We start from the raw sequence: 21479 nt of genomic DNA, 5'->3' as shown, positions 1-21479 counted from the left end.
GAACACAATCATTATTAATGAATCATTTGAACCTTGTTCAACGTCGTTAGACATATTGTCCACAGCCACCTATGGATCAGCCATTATACATGTTTGCAAATTAAGAGTCTCTTCCACATTAAAGACAAATAAATTCTTTATTGAAGATCACTATTATATTTCTGCAGACAAATAGTACTTCAGCATTATAGATGCATCTTATGTTTCACAAAATAATGATATATAATATTAAAACAATAATATAACCTGAACAATATAATTCTCTTCAATATATATTTCAATATATTCAATATATGTAACAGCTGGACCTTCTCTCTCTCTCTCTCTTTCTCTCTCTCTCTTTCTCAAACACACACACACACACACACACACACACACACACACACACGTGCGCACACAGAAACATTAAAGCCACGGTCCAGCTTACCAGTGACTTAGCCAGGAACTGGTCTCCGTGAAGTTTTGAACCCGATATCCTGCTTATGAACTCAAAGCAGTATTGAACGTAACAGAAATAGTGGCGCTAATCAAAAAATAGACTACAACAATGAACGCATCCTGCATTTGGGTAACTAAAGACAAGTACTTTTTCAGGAAGATTTTGACTGTTGCACACGTTCAAGTAAGTAAGGCTTCATCATTGGAGGGTGTTGGGGCTCACGCAGCTTGCGAGAGATTCACCTGCAGCAAGCCACATCAAAGGGATTCAGGGGTGTGGACAGTCCATGCTGGAGGCTGGAGGCTGGAGGAAAGATGTGTGGGGGAAGTGAATGATATCGTATAGAGCAGTGACCTGATGGACTTCAAATGAATGAATTACGTGTAATGAAAGAGGGATGACACTGTTAAAATGTAATACGCAAGCTAAAGAATATATAATTTAAATCGCAACACATGTTCGGTCCATGTTCACGTAGTTTCCATGACTTTGTTAATAGTTCTTCCATTTTGCTCTAGTTTGTCCCGTAACAAGTGCAAAAGCATGACCACCGTCTGCCATGTTTGTTCACACTCAAGTTGTGTTTTTAAATCCCAATATTGTGATTTGCTTTGAGAATCATGACTGGGACGGTCAGGAATGGAAGCGGTTAGTGTGTGGTGTGCTGTTGTGGCTAGATCAATGCCCTATATTTCTCTTCCTCTATCGTCGGCTTTGAAGAGGCAGAACAGCAGTATTTATGTTATTGTTAAATGAGGTTTCGATAGAAGTGGTCAGCCGCTTATATGCCAAGAATCCTGCTGGTTTGTCTCAATATTACAAAGTGAAATAGAAAAACGGATAACATGAAATAATTGTATGGTTATGTAACGCTACAGAAAGGCATCGAGGAGAACTTGAATACCTTGACATCAGAACAGCTCATCATCAATGGTATCGTCAACGCTTCCTGAGATGGAAGCAACTTCTGGAACATGAAAAGTACAAAGGGCATTTAGTAAGGAATAAACCACAACAGGCAGTGTAGTTATTGGAAAACAATTTATGAATGGATTGGTTATGAGGCCGCGGTGAAGCAGAGGTTGCTTACCACCACTGAATAGTTAGTTAGTTTCAGCCATAACATTAATACTTTTCATTGACTTAAAAACAGCTGAAATATTATTCTGCGGCGCTCAAAGCATTGATGCATGTTCATTGATTTAGAAAAATAATGCGTACCCATGAAACCTTATTGACCAATCAGAATTTTGCCTGTGCATCATGTCCCCTCGCTCCCATTCCAATCTAATTTCTGGCCTACCTCCAAGCCATAATCCATGTAAAAACCTTTGCTGCTCTGTCATGTGGAGTTCCACAGGGGTCAGTTCTTGGTCCCATTCTGATTTCATTGCATATGCTTTCACTGGGCCAGATCATTAGCCGCTATGGGGGCATCTCACGCAATAACCCCAGCCCTATACCCAAACCTGGTGACACCAACCTGATAGGCTTATACAGGACAGGCTCAGCTCAGACGACGCCCCGATCACATCATCCTGCCGACAAAAATAAGAAATGAGAAAGAGGTCAAGGACGGGATAAAATCCCACGTATTAAAATGTTATCCACTTATTTTAAATGTAAAGCCTTATCCGTCTAAACATTTTATATCATTCCTTACTTTACACTTCTTACGTTATTTAGCGTTAACGGCTCCTAAAAAGGACTTTGAATTGTGCTAAAGCAGTGTTCATTTAAAATAATGACGGTCGGTCACAGAGTTTTGAAAAGCACTCCTGAAGGGGGAAACGTTTTACCAGCATCCTCTGCAGAGAGCCAGGGTTGTCCCCGTCCCCTCCTCCACTCCCTGAATCCTGGCAGCTCACGGCGTGGCCCAGACGGATGAGCTCCTCACCCAGGTCTACAGCCTTCACATGAACAAGAAGACAACAAAACAAAAACACATTCACGGTCATATGCATATGAGTTCACAATCATAATCATTGAGTCACCAAATATGTTGATGCCGTCGTTACTGCATAAAATTACGGTTTCACTGCAGTCAGCGAGTTTTATGGCAGCTGGCATCCGTAAGTGTACCGTGAGCGAACCGATCTCAGGACTCCGCTGAGGACGTGTTTTAATCTGCCACTGTTTATCTTAATGAGCCAATGCTTTTGGGTGACCCCATAAGAATATTATGCCATGTGTGAACGGGCGCAAGACGGAAATGTTCCTGAACATAGCTGCATCTGTGAATAGTGTAAAACACTAGCGTGGCCTGCAATGTTATCCCAGTCGTTTACCAGTAACTATGTGTGACAGGGGCTTTAGACTATTTATACATATTTATACTGACTACTTAACGTCAACCAGCTTCTGAATGTTCAGATTGTTTCTGCAAAGTAAGCGGAAGAAACCCAGAAGGCACCAGCTCACCTTGCCCTGGATGTTGTCATAGAGCTTCATACTTGGCCAGGTGCAAACTTCAGAGTGGGAGTAACTGCATAGTTTGGCCCGCAGGGGGCGCCACTCAGCGCAATAAGTTAGTTTGTCAAAGTCATCCAGGGCTGCCTCGGTCCAGGCCTCGTCTGGCAGAACAACAGATTCAAGGTTGTGGATTTCATGCAGTCAGCAGTAGTTGTTTTTATCTTTTTCTACTGTACTGAGATTAATTAAAATGCATAAAACCTGCTGGCTGTACTTCTGCCAGGCTACACTCAATGGCCTGGAACGGTAAACTGAGGAAATCACTCCTGGGTAAGGACAGATTAAATCAAAAACGATGCATTATATCCTAATACTTCTTCAATTAACGGTCATTAACCACACAAGACCACGCGTCTACCTCATGCTGCGCAGGCTGTCTTTGGGCAGCTCTTGGTTGTCTCCAAAGTCCACGTAGTAGAGGTCAATCAGGCCGGACCCGTGCAGGCCCAGCACCCGGGCCCTGTTCCACGTTCCATGGTCCCGGTACGGGGCGGCCACTATGTCTCCCACCACGATGGACTCTATCGTGTGCTCCTGTAAGGAGTTACGCAGCTTTGAGCTTTCAATCATCACCCAGAAAAGCTAAAAGTGATAACATTATGATAGCCCCTACTAGAGTGTGAGTAGTGTGCGCTCAATAAAAAATGCAAGACATTTTGGCCCGCTGCGCAATTATCAGGTTTTTTGTTCTCATTAATAATGCAAGGTACACACACATCGCCCACGACGAGTGGCAGCTAGGGGCAGGCGCAGGAGTGTGTGCAATAAAGCGTCCGTCATGAATAAAGCATGGAGGAGAGATGCGGGGTACTCACGCTGGGTGTACCCGCCGCGTACAAGCGGCTCATCTCCTCCGTCAGCTTGTCGAGCTGCAGGGAGCGAACCCCCAGGATCTGGATCCAGAAGTGGCCGGGGTTCTCCGACGCCGACACGTACACCTCCAGGTGCTCGTCGGGCTGGAAGCTCAGGTCCGGGCTGGGAACTGGACCGGAGAACGGAGAACGACAGGGGGGGAAAAACGACCACATAAGGACATGATGGGGCCAGGGTTTCCTGCACAAAGTTTGTTAGTGAAGGTGGTGGGGGTTTGCCATCAGACCGGGGGGGGGGGGGGGTTGCTGTCTGACCGGGGGGGGTGGGGGGGTAGTTAAGGTAATTGACGTCGTAGTTAAGGTAATTGACGTTGTAGCTAAGGTAATTGACGTCGTAGTTAAGTTAATTGACGTCGTAGCTAAGGTAATTGACGTCGTAGCTAAGGTAATTGACGTCGTAGCTAAGGTAATTGACGTCGTAGTTAAGGTAATTGACGTCGTAGTTAAGGTAATTGACGTCGTAGTTTAGGCGGCAGGCGTGTGTTGCTTTGGCAGCCGCCTAAGCTGTACTGTAAGTACTGTAAAAAATAAAAAAAAAACCTACATGGGGCAATGGGACGGATACTTTCCATCATGTGTCAAAACCTTGAGGAAGGCCGGCTCACTTTCAAACTTTGACACCTCGGAGAGAGAGTCTGGGGAGGCCAGCTCCTCCGGCTGCTGCTCCTCCTCCTTGTTGTTGTTGTCCCCAGGCTTGTTGGGCTGCAGACTCAGCGCCAGCTCACTGGGCTTCAGAGAGCAGGGCCCCTTGTTGTTGTTGTTGTTGTTGTGGATGATGGCGGCCGGGCCCGGCGGCGCTGGCGGCGTCGGCGGCGGCTGTGACTCCGCGACCTCACACTTTGGGGCCTGGAGGAGATCGTGCGGTCCTCGCTTCAGGCGGAGAGCGGACGACTGGCAGATCTTCCTCCTCACCGTGGTGTCGTCACGCACCTTCTCCAGGATCAACTCCTGGAAAGAGGCTCGGGTTAACGGTGGTTAATATTATTAGGGATGGGTCAGAATATTAGATTATTCGATTATTCGTTTCCGAGGGTCAAAGTCGATTTTCAACGTTTGGACCGTTAACATTTTTTCCCATTCAAATAAACAAGAATTAACGGACGGAACTAATGTTGGTTCTGTAGCACTATTAGTTTTTTTTATTATTATTAATCATGTACAGAAAAACAATACACAGGCATAAATATTCATATATATGCATACAACACAAACACTGATCACTGTTAAAGTTCGTTTTTTTGCGTTTAAGATATTAAGTGATTTCTTGCCGATGATCCATGGCTGCCTTTGTGAATGTCGGCAAACATCGAATAATCGATTATTCGATCATACCACCCACTGATTATTCGACCATGAAAAATTTGAGTTATTCACATCCTTAGTTAATAATGATCAAGAGTTTTTCCTGATATCAACGTTTTCGAACTTCGATTCCATTACTAGCTTTGGTACCGATATCTATATCCCGAATCTGTACCTCCACAGTATAATCACTGATAGCCCAGCTTCAATATGTGTGTTAGCAAATAAACTAGGAACATGGGTGTCTCTTGAACAGAATAGCTTAAAAAGGTACGTTTTAAATAGATTTCTCCTGAACTTTTATTATTTCTATTGAACTTTTTAAAACTATATCACTACTAGTTTTCTTACGATCCAAGTCTAACATTTCAACAGCATTAAAAAAGGTGCTTCAGGCAAGATTTGAGAGCCATAATGTGTATGGAAATGGATCAGAGAGGTCTTCGACTCTTTTCCCCTCCCTCTTTACCACTCTCAAATTGAGCCTACAGCAGTTTTAAGGGACTCAGAAAATGCGACGATGGTTACCAAAAAACGGGACCATTACAGAATCAAAAAGTTAGTTTTGTTTCACCAACCTTGGCCTGCTGCACCTCCTGGTGGGTGCCTGTGATGGTCACTTTGCCCATGGCCCCCGGGTCCTGCCGCCTCTCCCGGGGACAAACCACCCTGGCGCCGGTGGTCTGCGTGATTAGCTTCAGAGACTCCCCTCCACGGCCTGCAACAACAAAGAAGGAGTTCACCTAGACTCTACATAGCCATTCAGTCCCTTTATTTGTCTGTTGCACTGTTGTACGTCCTGGCACTTGATGAACGCACTTAATGCAGGTTGTATTCATTCATTGTACTTAATTGTGTAGCATGTACTTAATTGTGCTGTGTATGCATGTTGTGTAGCATGTACTTAGTTGTGTAGCATCTGCAGTGGCTGGCTATCACTGCTGTATACGGGGAAATGGGTTCAGCCTGGCGATTGTTAGTGCTTGCACTTGGTTCTATGAACGTCTTTACTGTACCGACGGCGATATATTGTTTCACTTCTTATGACAAATGTACTTATTGTAAGTCGCTTTGGATAAAAGCGTCTGCTACATGCCCTAAATCTAAGGAGCTGCAAACTCTCTAGTACAAGGGGAAAAAGAGGTTGGCACAGCAGTGGTGTAACTTCACTATGTGTATTTTAAAGGGGACGGGGAATGGCAAAAAAGTGATGAATATGGCTTTGTGTGACTTTTCTAAGATCAGAACTACGGCGAGAACCTCATCACCCATGTCTAAGCTAATGCACAACTCCTCAACTTACCTCAGCTTGCCAGCGTTTCGTGAGCAAAAATAAACGTTAACTCATACCATATTCAAAATAAACACTGCATTCAAAACACAAAACAATAAAAATCGTACAATAATCGTTTGTCTTCGTAAGTTATGTTACTGCTCTAGCATTGAGATCCTCAAATCTGCCAGTACAACGCCAGGGTGATCCTAGATTTCATATTCATGTGAAAGTCATACGCAGTTGCAAAATGTGTCCATGGAATTTTGAGTTAATTCCAGCAAATATATACGGCAACATTGAGTTAGCCATGCATTTTCTGTGTGGCTGTGTGCAGTATTTCTTCAGTGTGGGAGCTCCCACAAAGTCTACTAAGTAAATGTTGACGTGCTGTGCTGCTGGCTTACCAATGATCCTTCCAAAGGCGGTCTGGGGCACCTCCAGGACTTCAGTGGCCGGCTGGCAGTCTGTGACCAGGTTGTCCAGGACACACTTGGCCATTATTATCTGTTCCGGGGAGCCCCGCAGCAGCAAACCCACAGCTGTCTGAGGGCAGGGCCCCGCTGTAGCTGGCACCACCTGGACATGGGCTCCAGACCTCTCTCTGGCCTGGTATGAGAAAGGAGAGGAGTGGCACCGCTCAAGTTGTCAATCATTGGAGCCAACACTCCATTAGGATATTATTTTCTTGGTCACACGTTCATCCCATTGAAAGCCTGTCGGGAGCAAGTAAACGTGATCCATTACCCACTTCCCGGACTTGCAGCTTTTAGAAGATGTCTTGATTGTCAGAGTGCCCTTATCTCACCCGCAAGGTTAGTTTTATTAAGACAATCTGTTTTTATTAAAACGTCAAATATTTTGTTATGTAGCAGTCTGTACATTTGAGAGTTTATCTTTTTCCAAAGCTCTGAGTTTCGTTAACTTCGACAAGGCCATTCTAATCGGTTCCCTTTCGTATACTCGGCCCCCGACCACAAAGCCTCTCTCACCTTACTTTACCGACATGCCCCAGGAGACGCCGCTGCCAAGACGTATGACTATCAGCCAACGGCTAAATACAACCACACATCTCTAATTATAATCTTTACGGCCTGAATACCAGACCGTTTTAGTTCTCATCTTTTGCATGTTTAAGCAGCAGGTGTTTCTCTAGCTCACAGTGCATAACTAAAAGGTAGAATGGGAAGTTCATGTCTTGCTTTTGTAACAGTGTATTTTTTTAATATCACACACACAAAAAGGCACATTTAAATCATAAGCCAATGGTGTATGGCCATTTCAAAATTGTGACAAAACATGTAGTCTGATTTTAAACAGCGCTTTACTGTTGAGCAACAAGATCTATAGCATCTTGACGAAACACTGCCCGGTGAGTTGCCTTATATGCTACTAACCGCATCCAGAAAGGTGGCCTGGTGTCGGGACATATTCCTGTACACGTCCAGGGGAAGAGTCATCATGGACTCTTCACAGCTGACCAGCTGGGCTGCAAACGGCGACATAAACCACCAAGAAGACTACGGTTGAACAGGGAACATTTTAGATTGTTACACTTAAATGGCTGCAGTGAGAGGTCCGTAAGAGAGCGAGCGTTCACAAAAAGGGCCTGTGTGGGTGTAGCCCAGGGGCTGAATGTCTGCATGCCTGGCATAACACCAGGTTCTCAACTAACGCGAACGTGACTTTGGTGTCTGGTCGAGGTACGACTGGAGTATATAGTTCTGGTTGAGGAGTAAAAAGCGACAGACTTGGATTAGTTCGGACCAAACTGCCACAAAAAAAGTTAAACTTATTTTTGTTTGCAGTGTGTGTCCGCCCCCGTCCCAGGGTTTAGGATCACTAGTGGTTTCCATAGACGTCGCCAACACACTCGTCTCTTTGGTATGTTTGAACGAACACTTAGAAAGAAAGGGGTGTAAGGGGAGGACTCACAGGTGGCACTAACGGCGGTGCTGCTCAGGTGGCGGTAGACCATGTAGCCCACCCCGGCCCCGATGGAGAGGCCGGCGGCGAGGGCCACCACTCGGCCCGGGCTCATTGTGCTCTCGGGTGCTTCCTTCATCGCGTCCATGATGCAACGGCGCCCCAGAGGAACACCCGACCTAGACGGGACACAACAACGTAACTGCCTTTATCGGCACACACACACGCACGCTTCTCTTGACCGAGCCGCGAGCCGCGAATGACATTCAGGCATTCTGTCGAGACGAGTTTCTTTTCCATGCTATTTTTGTGTTGAATAAAAAGCATTGTTGTGTAATTGTGATTCATTCATGGCGTAGCAGGAATCAGTAAACAATCAACTTCACTGTAAAATCAAGTCAAACAACTCATGCAGCGCATCCATGAAAGCAAAGCAAGCCTACAGTAGATTGATGCATCCCCAGCACTGGAATAGATTACACAGCAAAAATATAAACAACATATTAGGTAATATTTCAGGTTTGTAGGCACACGTTTTGTTTGAGGCAGAAGGTCAAACTGCAATCGTCCCAGCCCAAACAATGGGAGCTGAGCTGATGTGCGTGAACAGCTGCAATACCTCCAACTATTTTTCTCACAGATTTGTCTCTACAAATATATTGGAGCAGGCCAGACATAGGTTGGAGGTAAGCCAACATTGGATGGAAAAGCAAGCGGACGAAACAACATGCAGACGCGCGTCTCACTGAGAGAAGAGAGCACTGGGGCTGTAGTTGAGGAACACGCGACACTTTGAGATCCCCAAATCCATCTCTGAAGAAGTGTGCCAAAATGACGGATCTTCGTTTCCCCCCCCCTCTCTTTTACAGAAAAAGGGTAAACCAAGTGAGGAGAAAATAGGGACGACCATCTGCTCCCTTTAGGAAGGAAACCATCGCCCCCAATGGGTGTAGGATACTGTGTGAGAATGTTGAGGTACTACACACAAAGCGTTAGGCAAGACAAACCATTATCTACAATACAGCGTAAAACCATGTGAGCACTGATATGAAGGGTCTACTATATGGCACTGATCTCTCGTTGTTGTGATCATCATAGGACGCGTATGTGCTAACCGCGTATGTGATCCATCTCCATCGAGGACTGAACGGAGATGCATGATCTCAACTTCTAACCACTATTTGGGCTCCCAGCCCTTACCCTAACTAGCAGCAGTATCTTAACCATTATAGCACACGTCCTATTAGCTGGCAAACAGAAAGACAACACTGACATTAACGTTACGCTTATATAACACACTTATATAAGATGTAGAAAACTGTCAATCAAGGATGCACTGGGAACTTCAATCATGATGGATAAATAAATACATACATAGCCAATATATAGTATATCAATCATATATAGTAGGCCTAAGGCTGCTTGCCTTTAACCATGGGCCATGGCCATGGTTTCTGGGGGCAACTTACCATTGAGTATACTGAGTACAAGAATCACCTCACGTTGTGAAGGGAGCGAAGGGAGCGAAGAGAGCTAACGTAGCCTCTCTGTGCAGCAGCTACATAATAACCTCTACAGTACACAACACAACCCGCATGACACGCTCACCTCTAGCACCCCGACCAACATGGTTCACCTTAACTCGCACTGTTTACCTTAACTAACCTTCCCATACAACGAACTAGCCCCGTTAAAACAAGCGGCGGGGGGCTGCCTTAACAAGGGCAACCCCGAACGCGAAGAAGCATCGCACGCACGCACGCGTCGTATTGCGCCATGGATGTGTGTCTCCAAAGCGTCTAAAACAAACACGTCCAAATGTACGTTTAGACGTAAACCATACGCGTCTAAACGCATGCGTACATTTAGCTTACTAGAACTAAAGCTTCACTTACTAACAGTAACGACGAGGACCCGTGTGTGCTGTCAAGAGGACGAGGAGGAGGACACAGCCTACACAGGGCACGCGCAGGTGGAATGCCCCTGTTTGTGCTAGAAGCGCGAAGCACGACGCCGGAATGACGTCACACAGGGGGGGGGGGGGGGGGTGCTAATCAGTGATATCGCCTGTAGTATGTCCCAAGTGTGTGCATACTATGTGCATACTGTACGTACACTGTAAGGGTAGCTGCAGTACTTAGAAGTAATAAGAAAAAATATGCGATCGTTTGGACATAGGATGGCCTCCTTTTATAATAGTTTGTACTTTTGTTTTGATGTTGTGTGACCCTTCTTACGTTTCTAGACTGTAGCCTACTGTTTTGTCTGGGAATAATAAACACCACAGCTGTTCTTCAACAAAGATACATTTGTACACAATAAGTTATATGAAACAACGTGCGGACGACCGTTGCCGTTAGTTCATTGTTCATAACGTGTGTTGCAGACATAATAACACGTACACCAACATGTAATAAAAATGGACCGCCTTTATTTACTTCACATAAATCAATGCATAAACGAAATGTACAAAAAAAGAAAACATTTATCTTTTGAAAAAATACAAAATATACATTTACGGATCTTGTGAACTACCACATCAACATCAGTACTCCTCATAATGAAATGACAAATTGGCTGTCAGCCAACAGTCAATCATATAGCATGAATAGTTTTTCCTAGTTTCATGAGAAAATAGTTAAGACTAAACACCAGCAGCACATACATCAGCGATTCAAATCACAAGTTGTAGCAGACAAACTGAATATTACTAAAAGATTTCCCAACCAGAATGCTGACTAAATATCCTTCTCATGCAACATTAACAGAAACTCAGTGACACGATAAATTAACCGAAGTACAAAATGTGGAAAACAAAAAATTAAATGTACAGCATTTTAACAGAATGTACACATCGCGGTGAGTCTTTAAAAAGACTGAAAGCATGAGACAATCTTGGACTACATGGCTGGTACATCAACATGAATGGTATCACCTGTCCTCATCCTTTTATTCCTTCATCTTGAGAGAATGAACCATTAACCTAATAAAATGCTTACAAAAGGCTTGAGGACCGGTGATGGGCACATATGGTCAACTAAAACCCATATAACCCCCAGATATCCCTTTCATTCAATCGGATGATATCGAACTGATCCTTTGCGAGCTGTGGCAACAACAGCCTGTGGTCATGACACATCATGGAGAAGCATTATGGATGACTGGCGTCACGTCTGCCAGAGGCAAAAGGAAGGAAGGCTGTGTTCATTTGGGAGCACAGTATGAGAAGTACAAATTAACCAGGAGGAGGATAATTTTCGAGATGTAGTCAAACTGCTAAATTAGGTTTTTAAATCCTCTGCATCTGATCACGTGTATCACCTTCGCAAATCATTCGTGCGTATTTAACATTTGTGGTGTACCAAAAACAAACAGCAGCCGGCATTTTGTTTCTAGGTCTAAATGTTATTTGAATGACTCATCGTCGTATAGAGAGAGCGACTAGTCAGGCAGAGAGTAAAGGCACCCGTTTGAGAAAGCACCTTCCAGAAGACTGCATTAAAAAGATTCTCGCAGTAGAATTGTATTTTTTTTTTTTTTGCAAGGATTTGCAGAGATTGTTGTGTTAAGCCCAATGGTCTTTCTCACACATTACAAGACCTTGTGTTCAGACCTTCCTGTTGAGAATGATACAAGAGGTGGGTAGATCTAACATGAGCCGCCATTCTTAACAGGGACATACTAATTAATTGGATCCAAACGGAAGCTCATGAATTGGGCACAATCTAAATCCTTTTGTATGAGGTGGCGCTTGGGACAATAGCTTTTTTGTGAATATGCAATGTGTTTGCCAGGGCTTATTTACAGAGCTTTTGCCATTTTAACCCTTTTTTTGTTTTTGTTCAAGCTTTCCAGACTTACAAGAGGTAGCATTACATCATTCCCTGTAGATATGCAACAATATGCAACAACCCTAAAACACAGCACATCAACTCTGTAGGCCTCGACCCTCGATCGAGCCCAGGACAGTGGCAACAGAGTGGACACAGTCATGTACATGCTAGCATCGCATTTTCCATTGAAAAAAAGATCCCACTAGGATTAGTTTTATGATACAATCAAATCACCATCAAATCTGGAAATCACTCTTCTCTTAATGCAATCAGGGCAACTCTGAGAATGAGTACACCGACAGAATTAGCCTGCTAATCTCAGCATTTTCGTATGAAGTTTCCTGTGGACCTATAATATGAATACATGTGATGCAGTGTGTGTAAAACAATCCATGCAGAAGTGTGTATCTTAATGACAAACTAAAAGCGATTGTGAGAGTATTACCTCTTCAAAAAACATTCCTCATGCTTCTTCTATAAAACAACCTTTCAATAAATAGTTTTCCTGCAGTTTTGGCTTACTTGTGTTAGGGTTGGTTAGGGTTATTCGGGTATTAGTTTGGATAAGGAATTTGGATCAAGAAGATTGGAATTTAAATGCTTTGCAAACACCTTTTCTGTGTCAATCCAGAAAAAAAAAAAAAAAAAGCTTAAACGTAAAATAGAAATCAGAAGTTTTAAATATGTGCGTTGAATATGTCATACACATATGACATACTGTATGTGCTAAAGCCCTATCAATTCAAACTGAAAGAGGTGCAGTGTGTGTGGGCAGAGGCCTGGTCGTGTACCCTAAGAAATGAGGCACAGGGGTGTGTGTGTGTGTGTGTGTGTGTCAGTGATAAACAGGTCGCCCCTTCCTATTTGCACAAAGCTGATCGGTTCCTGGATTCGCCGCAACAATGAGTTCCTTAGAGCAGAGCCAATCAAAATGGCGAGTTCATTCCCAGTTTAGTCTCAAATTGTAATTTCTGCCGTTTCTGGTATCGAACCCGCACCCTGTAAACAAAAAAAAAAAGAGAGGAATAAATAGTTTGGCACAAACAATAGAATAAAACGGCTTGATCAGTACTTCAGTAATTCAGGAGGTAATTAGAGAAAATCACAATAATTATTATTAATTCACATTATATAATTGTTGAATTCTAGGCCTTGCTCTTTCCTCCTCTTACTCAATCACTTGGCCATAATCCCCTCTTTACAGATATTTCCTATTGCGCTATAACCTACTGCTACTTTTCCTGTCCATTGTATTAGAGGGCACAAGGATCACGAGGGAAACCATTGCATAAAAATGTCTCACACGCATGACTCACCAATATAAAGTATACTATACATGAACATAGACTGTACTGGTACACTATAAGTATCCTATATATATTGTATAGTATTAGGAAGCACATTGTATAGGACATTACTGTCTCCTTAAGAAGGAATCAGGTCGCTATTGGAGGAAAAAGGTTCAGAATTCAGATCAAATATAATGTTGAAGGTGCTATAGGGAAGGTTTGACAGGTGCAAAGAGAGTGAGCCAGGTTTTTAAACCCAGCACCACAACAACACCTCTGCTCCCCCCCCCCCCCCACATATTTCCACCTTCAGGAAATGTTGCATTTCACGCACCTGGGATTGACCGGCAAGATAGGAGTCCCCCAACCAATCAGGGAAGAGATCCCCATGAATTTAAATTCAACAGCAATACCTAGAGCGCCTCTAGGTCAAGGTAGGGCTGGGCGATTAATCTAATTTTAATTGCAATTTCGATTTCAGAGTGAAACGATCACCAAACTAATATAATCGAGTTGAAACGATTTGAAAAAATAAAAAAAATAAAATAATTTTTTTTAATAGAAATTGCAGAACAGCTCATTTACAAAGTGTTTTTTTTGGAGAGAAATTATGATTAAATGCATCATGTTTTCAAACTCAAAAATAAGAATCAAGAATAATCGAGATTTCAATATTGACCAAAATAATCGTGATTATGATTTTTTTCCATAATCGAGCAACCCTAGGTCGAGGTACATCGGGGACGGGTACTAGACCGTACCTGATCTCGTGCAGCTTCACCATCTCGTTCACCAGCACCACCAGCAGCGGGGACAGGGAGACGAGCAGCAGCGCCATCAGGGGGATGTCCCAGAGGGCAAAGGTCAACGGGGAACTCCTGTCACACCACAGCTGGTAGTCCACGGTGGCCTGCACCACCTGGCCCAGCAGGCTGTGTGGATGGAGACAGACGGCAGGGAGAGGGGGCGAGAGAGAGAGAGAGAGAGAGAGAGAGAGAGAGAGAGAGAAAGAGAGGACGCGAGAGAGAGAGGACGCGAGAGAGAGGACGCGAGAGAGAGCGAGAGAGAGAGAGAGAGGACGCGAGAGAGAGAGGAGAGAGAGAGAGAGGGGGGCGAGAGAGAGGGGGGCGAGAGAGTGGGGGGCGAGAGAGAGAGAGAGAGAGACAGAGGCAGAGAGAGAGAGAGAGAGAGAGAGGGCGAGAGAGAGAGAGCGAGAGCAAGAGCGAGAGAGAGAAGAGAAGAGAAGAGAAGAGAAAGAGAGAGGCAGCGAAAGAGAGGGGGCGAGAGAGAGGCAGAGAGAGAGGCAGAGAGAGAGAGAGAGAGAGAGAGAGAGAGAGAGAGAGAGAGAGTCAGAGCGAGAGAGAGGGAGCTATCAATTATTATGTTTTCTGGTTGATTTACAATTTCTTTGAAGAAGTCGTTATTTTACTGAATGAACATACCAAAGCAAGTGATATTAAATATGAGCAAAGGAGGAGCATCAAACTCATTTTAGATAGAGAGAGCTGGTATGGGGGGGGGGGGGGGGGGTACTCACACGACGGGAACGGTGAGACACCACCAAGTGTTGCTGAAGGGACTCTTCCTCCACAGAGACTGCGAGCGGTGCACGTAGCTCAGGGAAACCACCACTGGAGGAGAGACACAGGGGGGTAAGGGAGTGAGGGTGGGCGTGTACATAGGGAGGGATGTCGCAGTCTTACAGTTACAGTTTGCTGGAGCTGTAATCGACAAAAACGTATTGAAAAAAAAAAAATTTGTTAACTCAAATAAAAACAGAAACTGAGTTGCACAAAAAACTAAACCAAATGTAAATACAGGACTAATGATAATAATAAAGTATGATTTTGCTCATTATATTGTAATAGTGTTAACTGTAAAGACCTGATATAAAGGAATGAACATCAATAGTCGAAGTGTTAATATCCATTATGAATGAATGAACAGCAGAAGTGTAAAGTGCAGACCTGATATGAATGAATGAACAGCAATAGTGTAAAGTGTGGAGACCTGATATGAATGAATGAACAGCAGTAGTGTAAAGTGTGGAGACCTGATATGAATGAATGAACAGCAGTAGTTTAAAGTGTGGAGACCTGATATGAATGAATGAACTGCAATAGTGTAAAGTGTGCAGACCTGATATGAATGAATGAACAGCAGTAGTGTAACGTGTGGGGACCTGATACAAACAGTGTGCAGACCTGTGTGCAGAGCAAGGAAGCCAGCCATGACCTTCTGCGTGAGCAGCAGGCCGTTGGACAGCTCTCCGAACCAGCGCGGCGCGCCCTCCGACATACTGTTGGAAAAAAACAACACATAAAAGTATTTCTATGAGGGATTCTACATGTTGGATTTTCACATATTTTGGAATCACTTTAAATTGTCTTTAACCGCAATTGTGGCACATGCCAAGGTTAAATTACGAATATACTTCACTTAACAATATTGATAACGTTGTAGGGCTGGTAGTGAATATGTTCGGAAATAACTTTATGCATATGCAAAAAAAAAAGTTGTATTTACTAATTACATTTGCCAGTTGTCCATCACCTGTGTTTTAAAAGTGAACATAATGTGACAAACGGGATTCTTGTGCGTTTACCTTTTTCACACGAGTAATGTGATTCCATGAGTGTGAGCGTGGTGGGTGAGTATGTGAGCGTGGTTCTACCTGGGGGTGAGTATGTGAGCGTGGTTCTACCTGGGGGTGAGTGTGTGAGCGTGGTTCTACCTGGGGGTGAGTGTGTGAGCGTGGTTCTACCTGGGGGTGAGTGTGTGAGCGTGGTTCTACCTGGGGGTGAGTGTGTGAGCGTGGTTCTACCTGGGGGTGAGTGTGTGAGCATGGTTCTACCTGGGGGTGAGTGTGTGAGCGTGGTTCTACCTGGGGGTGAGTATGTGAGCGTGGTTCTACCTGGGGGTGAGTATGTGAGCGTGGTTCTACCTGGGGGTGAGTATGTGAGCGTGGTTCTACCTGGGGGTGAGTATGTGAGCGTGGTTCTACCTGGGGGTGAGTATGTGAGTGCAGGAGCCGGGACCGGTGCTGTTGCTGGCCTCAGTCATGTTTCCCGACCCCTTGCCAGCCGACAGCTGGCAGAACTGCTGCAGAGTGAAGCCGAAGCCGAGCAGGTAGGCACACACAGTCAGGCCAAACTTCAACAGGAAGCAGCCCAGGAAGTAGTTCTGGGTCTGATCGGAAAGAGAGTCAAAAAAAATGTTAACCACACACACACCCACACAAAATGGGAGGTAATGAGTTAGTGAGCAAGTATAGTGTATTTATATACATGCAGTGGCTTTCCAGAGCATTAGTCACAAAGGGGCTTAATGCAGGTTAAAACAACCAGAAATACACTAAATACAATATAGATACACAGTTGTGTGTTAGTGACAGTGACATAGTGACAGTTACTTCCAGCTAAAACACGCCTGTAACAGTTAATGTGACCGTTAATTCCAGCTTAAACACGACATGCAGACAACAGTAAGTGTAAAACAAGGCTCTCACCTTGCGGGGAATAGCGTCTAGATTCTTCCCTGTTGCTACCGTCATGACCGAACTGTCTGGAGGTTTCCCCAGAAGGGACACACTGTTGAGACATGTTAGACAGACTGTTGGGTTAACCTCGAAGGGACACACTGTTGAGACATGTTAGACAGACTGTTGGGTTAACCTCGAAGGGACACACTGTTGAGACATGTTAGACAGACTGTTGGGTTAACCTCGAAGGGACACACTGTTAAGATAGGATTCATCAGTGTATTCTAACTGCCTATCTTCAGGGTTCAATGGTCACCTTTTTAAAAGGAAAACCAAACCCCAAAAAATAGGATTCAAGATAAAAAGCGATGTAGTGGGTTGCATAGTAGTGACACGGTTTGATCATTGTCCGAAAATCTTAATGCAATGCAATTGCACGCGTAATTATTTACTGGCATTTTTTTGTTATTACCATGTTACTTTATCAAACGTTACAGCCACACACCCTAGCTCAAACTGGATGTTTGGTTACTATTCTCCTCATTATCCGTCACGTATACAACATTAAGCCCTTCACACTTTATGTAAAAATACAGCTGTGTGAGTATTTAGAGGATTCAATCGTGCGTAAACAGTCTCTCGGGAGGAGACGCGCGCTCCGACGGGTGCAAGATAAAGAGAGGAGGTGAACTTCAACAGGCGCAGACGCCCCCCCCGGGTACGGAGTGTGATTGGCCTACCTGAGCAGTGGACAGCTGAAGCAGGACAACCACAGGATATCGGTGGTGTTGATGGGAGGGGGCAGCTGGGCCAGACAGGCCAGGAACTAAGAGGGGGAAAACCAGCATCAAACTGCAACTGTTTCTCACCATACTAGGCCTGGGCAATAAAACAATCAGTTATCGTATCGTGATAGACTTTTGATCAATATCAATATAAAACATGTTCAATATATATCGATAGGAGACCGGACCACCGAATCTAGCAGCTGGGTTTGTTACACAAACACGGTTCCATACTTCTTTACAATATTTGAGTGTTTTTCATTGTTGTGTCGACATTGGAGTATTTATCGATGAAGAACAGTGGAAGGTCGTATTAAGGGTTAAACAGAAGTGTTTAAATCCAGCATCGTGATTCCTAGTCTTTTTAGGTCATTAAAATTACCAATAGTTATCGATATCGATCAATATGATCAAGTTATATCGTGATATGTCTTTCAGCCATATCGCCCAGGCCTACACCATGTATAGGTTCAGCTATACCGCGGTATACCGTGGGATGTGTGTGTACTCAGCCCAGCCCGCCTCCTACCTGAATGATGACCAGACTGAGCTGACACTGGAGCAGGAACAGGAAGCACTTTCGGATGCCGTAGGTCGTGTGTCGTGCCTGGAAGTCATAAAAAACATTATATATCTATAATGTACAACAATACAACAAGTTATGTTGTATTTCAAGAAGGAACATTCACAAGATCGATTTATTGTGACTATGATGGGTAAAAAGCAATCCCAATGAAGATCAACCCCAACACTACTGGTTGATCGGTTCGGGAGACAGAGAGAGAGAAGTCATCTGATGCATGTGTTTAATCTAGAGAGGAGTCATCTAATGCATGTGTTTAATCTAGAGAGGAGTCATCTAATGCATGAGTTTAATCTAGAGAGGAGTCATCTAATGCATGTGTTTAATCTAGAGAGAGGAGTCATCTAATGCATGAGTTTAATCTAGAGAGAGGAGTCATCTAATGCATGAGTTTAATCTAGAGAGAGGAGTCATCTAATGCATGTGTTTAATCTAGAGAGAGGAGTCATCTAATGCATGGGTTTAATCTAGAGAGAGGAGTCATCTAACACATGCGATTGTCCTCCTTGGTTCTCCGTTAACGTTCTCTCGGCCTCACCTGCTCAATGAGCTTGACCATGCTCACGCTCTCCCCCTGGTGGAAGCAGACGGAGCAGCCCAGCGTGTTGAGCTCCCCGGACAGCCTCAGAGGGGTCAGGCCCTCCATGTCCCCGCTGAAGCCGCAGCCGCCGCCGGCGCCCGCGGCGGCATAGCCAAACGTCTCCCAGGAGCAGCGCGAGGGGTACAGCGGGTCCAGAGCGATGCTAAAGGGAGGAGGAGAAAGATAAGTGTGTGTGTGTGTGTAGGTGTGTTTGTGTGAGTGAGTGAAGGCGTGTGAGAGTGAGTAAGTCAAGGTGTGTGTGAGAGTGAGTGAGTGAGTGAAGGTGTGTGTGTGTGTGTGTGTGTGTGTGTGTGTGTGTGTGTGTGTGTGTGTGTTTTTGTGTGTAGGTGTGTGTGTGTGTGTGTAAGTGTAAGTGTAGGTGTGTGTAAGTGTAGGTGTAGGTGTGTGTAAGTGTAGGTGTGTGTAAGTGTAGGTGTGTGTAAGTGTAAGTGTAGGTGTGAGTGAGTGAGTGAGTGAGTGAGTGAGTGAGTGAGTGAGTGAGTGAGTGAGTGAGTGAGTGAGTGAGTGAGTGAGTGAGTGAGTGAGTGAGTGAGTGTGTGTACCTGAGGTTACTCTGCAGAAACAATCTACTGTTGCGGAAGTTTGCGGCGCTGCCCAGACAGCAGGTGACCTCTCTGTTCTCCTGCATGATCTCCATCATATCGCACATGGCTGGGGAGGTGACCACAGAAAGCAGTGAACTGAAGCACCGGCATCCGTATACTGTGACCCCCCATGGGCCTCTACACAACATACTGCAACCCTACTCACTGTCTGGGGTGCAGTCGGTGAAGAGGGGAACCAGAAGAGGCACATTGTCAATGTTTTTCAGGTGGGGTCGGACCTGGTGGATACCACGGGGCAGCTTGGCCTGCAGAGAGCAAGAAACAAACAAAAAGATGTGATTCAAACAGGGGTTCTTTGCTTTAGGTAGGAACGGTTGCATGATGAGATGCATAGATAACCATTTTTGAGACCACACCCTGTCTGGGCAGTAGATACACTCTACACTCAGTCTAGAACGGCTAAGGTTAGGTTCTCATCAAGTCAGAAGCTATCGCGGCAGCATTTGTCAAGCCGAGTGCTTGGCTAACACGTTACAGGTGACCTCGTAAGACCATTTCAATCTACATATCATTTACATTTAGGGTATATAGCAGACGCTTCTATCCAAAGCGACTTACAATAACAGTACATTTGTCAGACGAAAGAGAAACAACAATATATCGCTGTCGGTACAGTAAAGATGTTCAAAGGAACATGCTCTCTTTGCTGATCTCCTGATCTCAGCTCTCATTCAGTTTCTTTCTGCAGATCAGCCCGGCCTGAGGCCTGTTGTAAGCATCTCCCAAAATTAAAAAACTGATCGGTCCCGCCCAGAGGTAAGGGAACTTCAGCCCAGGGATTGATGAGATCCAGCCAGAAATGCTAAAAGCTCTGGGTGTTGAGGGGCTGTCTTGGTTGACACGCCTATTCAACATTGCGTGGGAGTCTGGTACAGTGCCAAAGGAGTGGCAAACCGAAAAAAGAGGGACCAGAGAGTGTGTGTCAATTACCGGGGTATCACACTTCTCAGCCTCCCTGGGAAAGTCTACTCTAAGGTGCTGGAAAGGAGGGTTTGGCCGATTGTCGAACCTCAGATTGAAGAGGAACAATACGGTTTCCGCCCTGGACGTGGAACTACGGATCAGCTCTTCACTCTCGCAAGGATCCTGGAGGGGGCCTGGGAGTATGCCCATCCGGTCTACATGCGTTTTGTGGATTTGGAGAAGGCATATGACCGGGTCCCCCGGGAGAAACTGTGGGAGGTGCTGCGGGAGTACGGGGTAAGGGGTTCACTCCTCAGGGCCATCCAATCTCTGTACTCCCAAAGCGAGAGCTGTGTCCGCGTTTTCGGCAGCCAGTCAGTTCCGTTCCCGGTGGGTGTTGGCCTCCGCCAGGGCTGCGCCTTGTCACCAATCCTGTTTGTGATATTCATGGACAGGATATCGAGGCGCAGTCGTGGTGGGGAGGGGTTGCAGTTTGGTGATCTGAGGATCTCATCACTGCTCTTTGCAGATGATGTGGTCCTGATGGCATCATCGGCCTGTGACCTTCAGCACTCACTGGATTGGCTGGCGGCCGAGTGTGAAGCGGCTGGGATGAGGATCAGCACCACTAAATCTGAGGCCATGACTCTTGTGAGACTGGTGGATTGCCTTCTCCAGGCAGGAAATGAGTCCTTAGCCCAAGTGAAGGAGTTTAAGTACCTCGGGGTCTTGTTCGCGAGTGAGGGTACGATGGAGCGTGAGATTGGCCGGAGAATCGGAGCAGCAGGGGCGGTATTGCGTTCGCTTTACCGCACTGTTGTGACAAAAAGAGAGCTGAGCCGCAAGGCAAAGCTCTCGATCTACCGGTCGATCTTCGTTCCTACCCTCACCTATGGTCATGAGGGATGGGTGATGACCGAAAGGACGAGATCGCGGATACAAGAGGCCGAGATGAGTTTTCTCAGGAGGGTGGCTGGTTTCTCCCTTAGGGATGGGGTGAGAAGTTCAGTCATCTGGGAGGAACTCGGATTAGAGCCGCTGCTCCTTTGCTTAGAAAGGAGTCAGTTGAGGTGGTTCGGGCATCTGGTAAGGATGCCCACTGGACGCCTCCCTTG

General features: G+C 45.2%; 2 protein-coding genes across 8 annotated transcripts in view; both read right to left on the bottom strand.

Moving 5' to 3' along the window:
* Positions 1–123: 123 nt before the first annotated feature.
* Positions 124–10256, bottom strand: tdrkh (tudor and KH domain containing). Of its 4 annotated transcripts, none has more exons than XM_084485415.1 (14): positions 10184–10256; positions 8294–8463; positions 7756–7847; positions 6766–6967; positions 5664–5803; positions 4389–4731; positions 3727–3893; positions 3270–3445; positions 3113–3177; positions 2861–3012; positions 2239–2349; positions 1923–1977; positions 1344–1406; positions 124–742 (listed from the first exon to the last, which is right to left on the bottom strand). In XM_084485415.1, the coding sequence occupies exons 2-13, from the start codon at positions 8430–8432 to the stop codon at positions 1351–1353; spliced, it is 1698 nt and encodes a 565-aa protein (XP_084341541.1). In that variant the 5' UTR covers positions 8433–8463; positions 10184–10256; the 3' UTR covers positions 124–742; positions 1344–1350. The 4 variants fall into 4 exon arrangements, with proteins under 4 accessions (XP_084341541.1, XP_084341540.1, XP_084341542.1 ...); XM_084485414.1 differs by having other exon boundaries at positions 10180–10250; XM_084485416.1 differs by lacking the exon at positions 10184–10256 and adding an exon at positions 9754–10113.
* Positions 10257–10704: 448 nt separating this feature from the next.
* The window catches only part of tmem94 (transmembrane protein 94), a 29987-nt gene continuing 19212 nt past the window's right edge, over positions 10705–21479 (bottom strand). For all 4 annotated transcript variants that reach the window (XM_084485839.1, XM_084485841.1, XM_084485842.1 and 1 more), the window contains 11 exons: positions 19607–19706; positions 19399–19507; positions 18794–18998; positions 18202–18279; positions 17628–17713; positions 16915–16996; positions 16411–16595; positions 15611–15705; positions 14944–15037; positions 14168–14338; positions 10705–13116 (listed from right to left, as the gene is read on the bottom strand). In XM_084485839.1, coding sequence (XP_084341965.1) covers positions 13044–13116; positions 14168–14338; positions 14944–15037; positions 15611–15705; positions 16411–16595; positions 16915–16996; positions 17628–17713; positions 18202–18279; positions 18794–18998; positions 19399–19507; positions 19607–19706 — 1278 coding nt within the window. In that variant the 3' untranslated portion in view covers positions 10705–13043. The remainder of the gene's footprint in view (positions 13117–14167; positions 14339–14943; positions 15038–15610; positions 15706–16410; positions 16596–16914; positions 16997–17627; positions 17714–18201; positions 18280–18793; positions 18999–19398; positions 19508–19606; positions 19707–21479) is intronic.

Source organism: Micromesistius poutassou (genome assembly GCF_964030765.1).
Source record: "Micromesistius poutassou genome assembly, chromosome: 21".
Classification (NCBI taxonomy): domain Eukaryota; kingdom Metazoa; phylum Chordata; class Actinopteri; order Gadiformes; family Gadidae; genus Micromesistius; species Micromesistius poutassou.
This window is presented reverse-complemented; position numbering and strand designations above follow the sequence as displayed.

What these genes read in the sequence shown, in the direction of transcription:
- tdrkh (XM_084485413.1), bottom strand. Translation starts at nt 9,095, where the DNA reads ATGGATTTGGGGATCTCAAAGTGTCGCGTGTTCCTCAACTACAGCCCC. An exon ending in CCCAGTGCTCTCTTCTCTCA is followed by an intron (nt 8,464 to 9,030) that starts GTGAGACGCGCG and finishes TGTCCCGTCTAG; the next exon opens with GTCGGGTGTTCCTCTGGGGC. An exon ending in AGGAGGTGCAGCAGGCCAAG is followed by an intron (nt 4,732 to 5,663) that starts GTTGGTGAAACA and finishes GCCTCTTTCCAG; the next exon opens with GAGTTGATCCTGGAGAAGGT.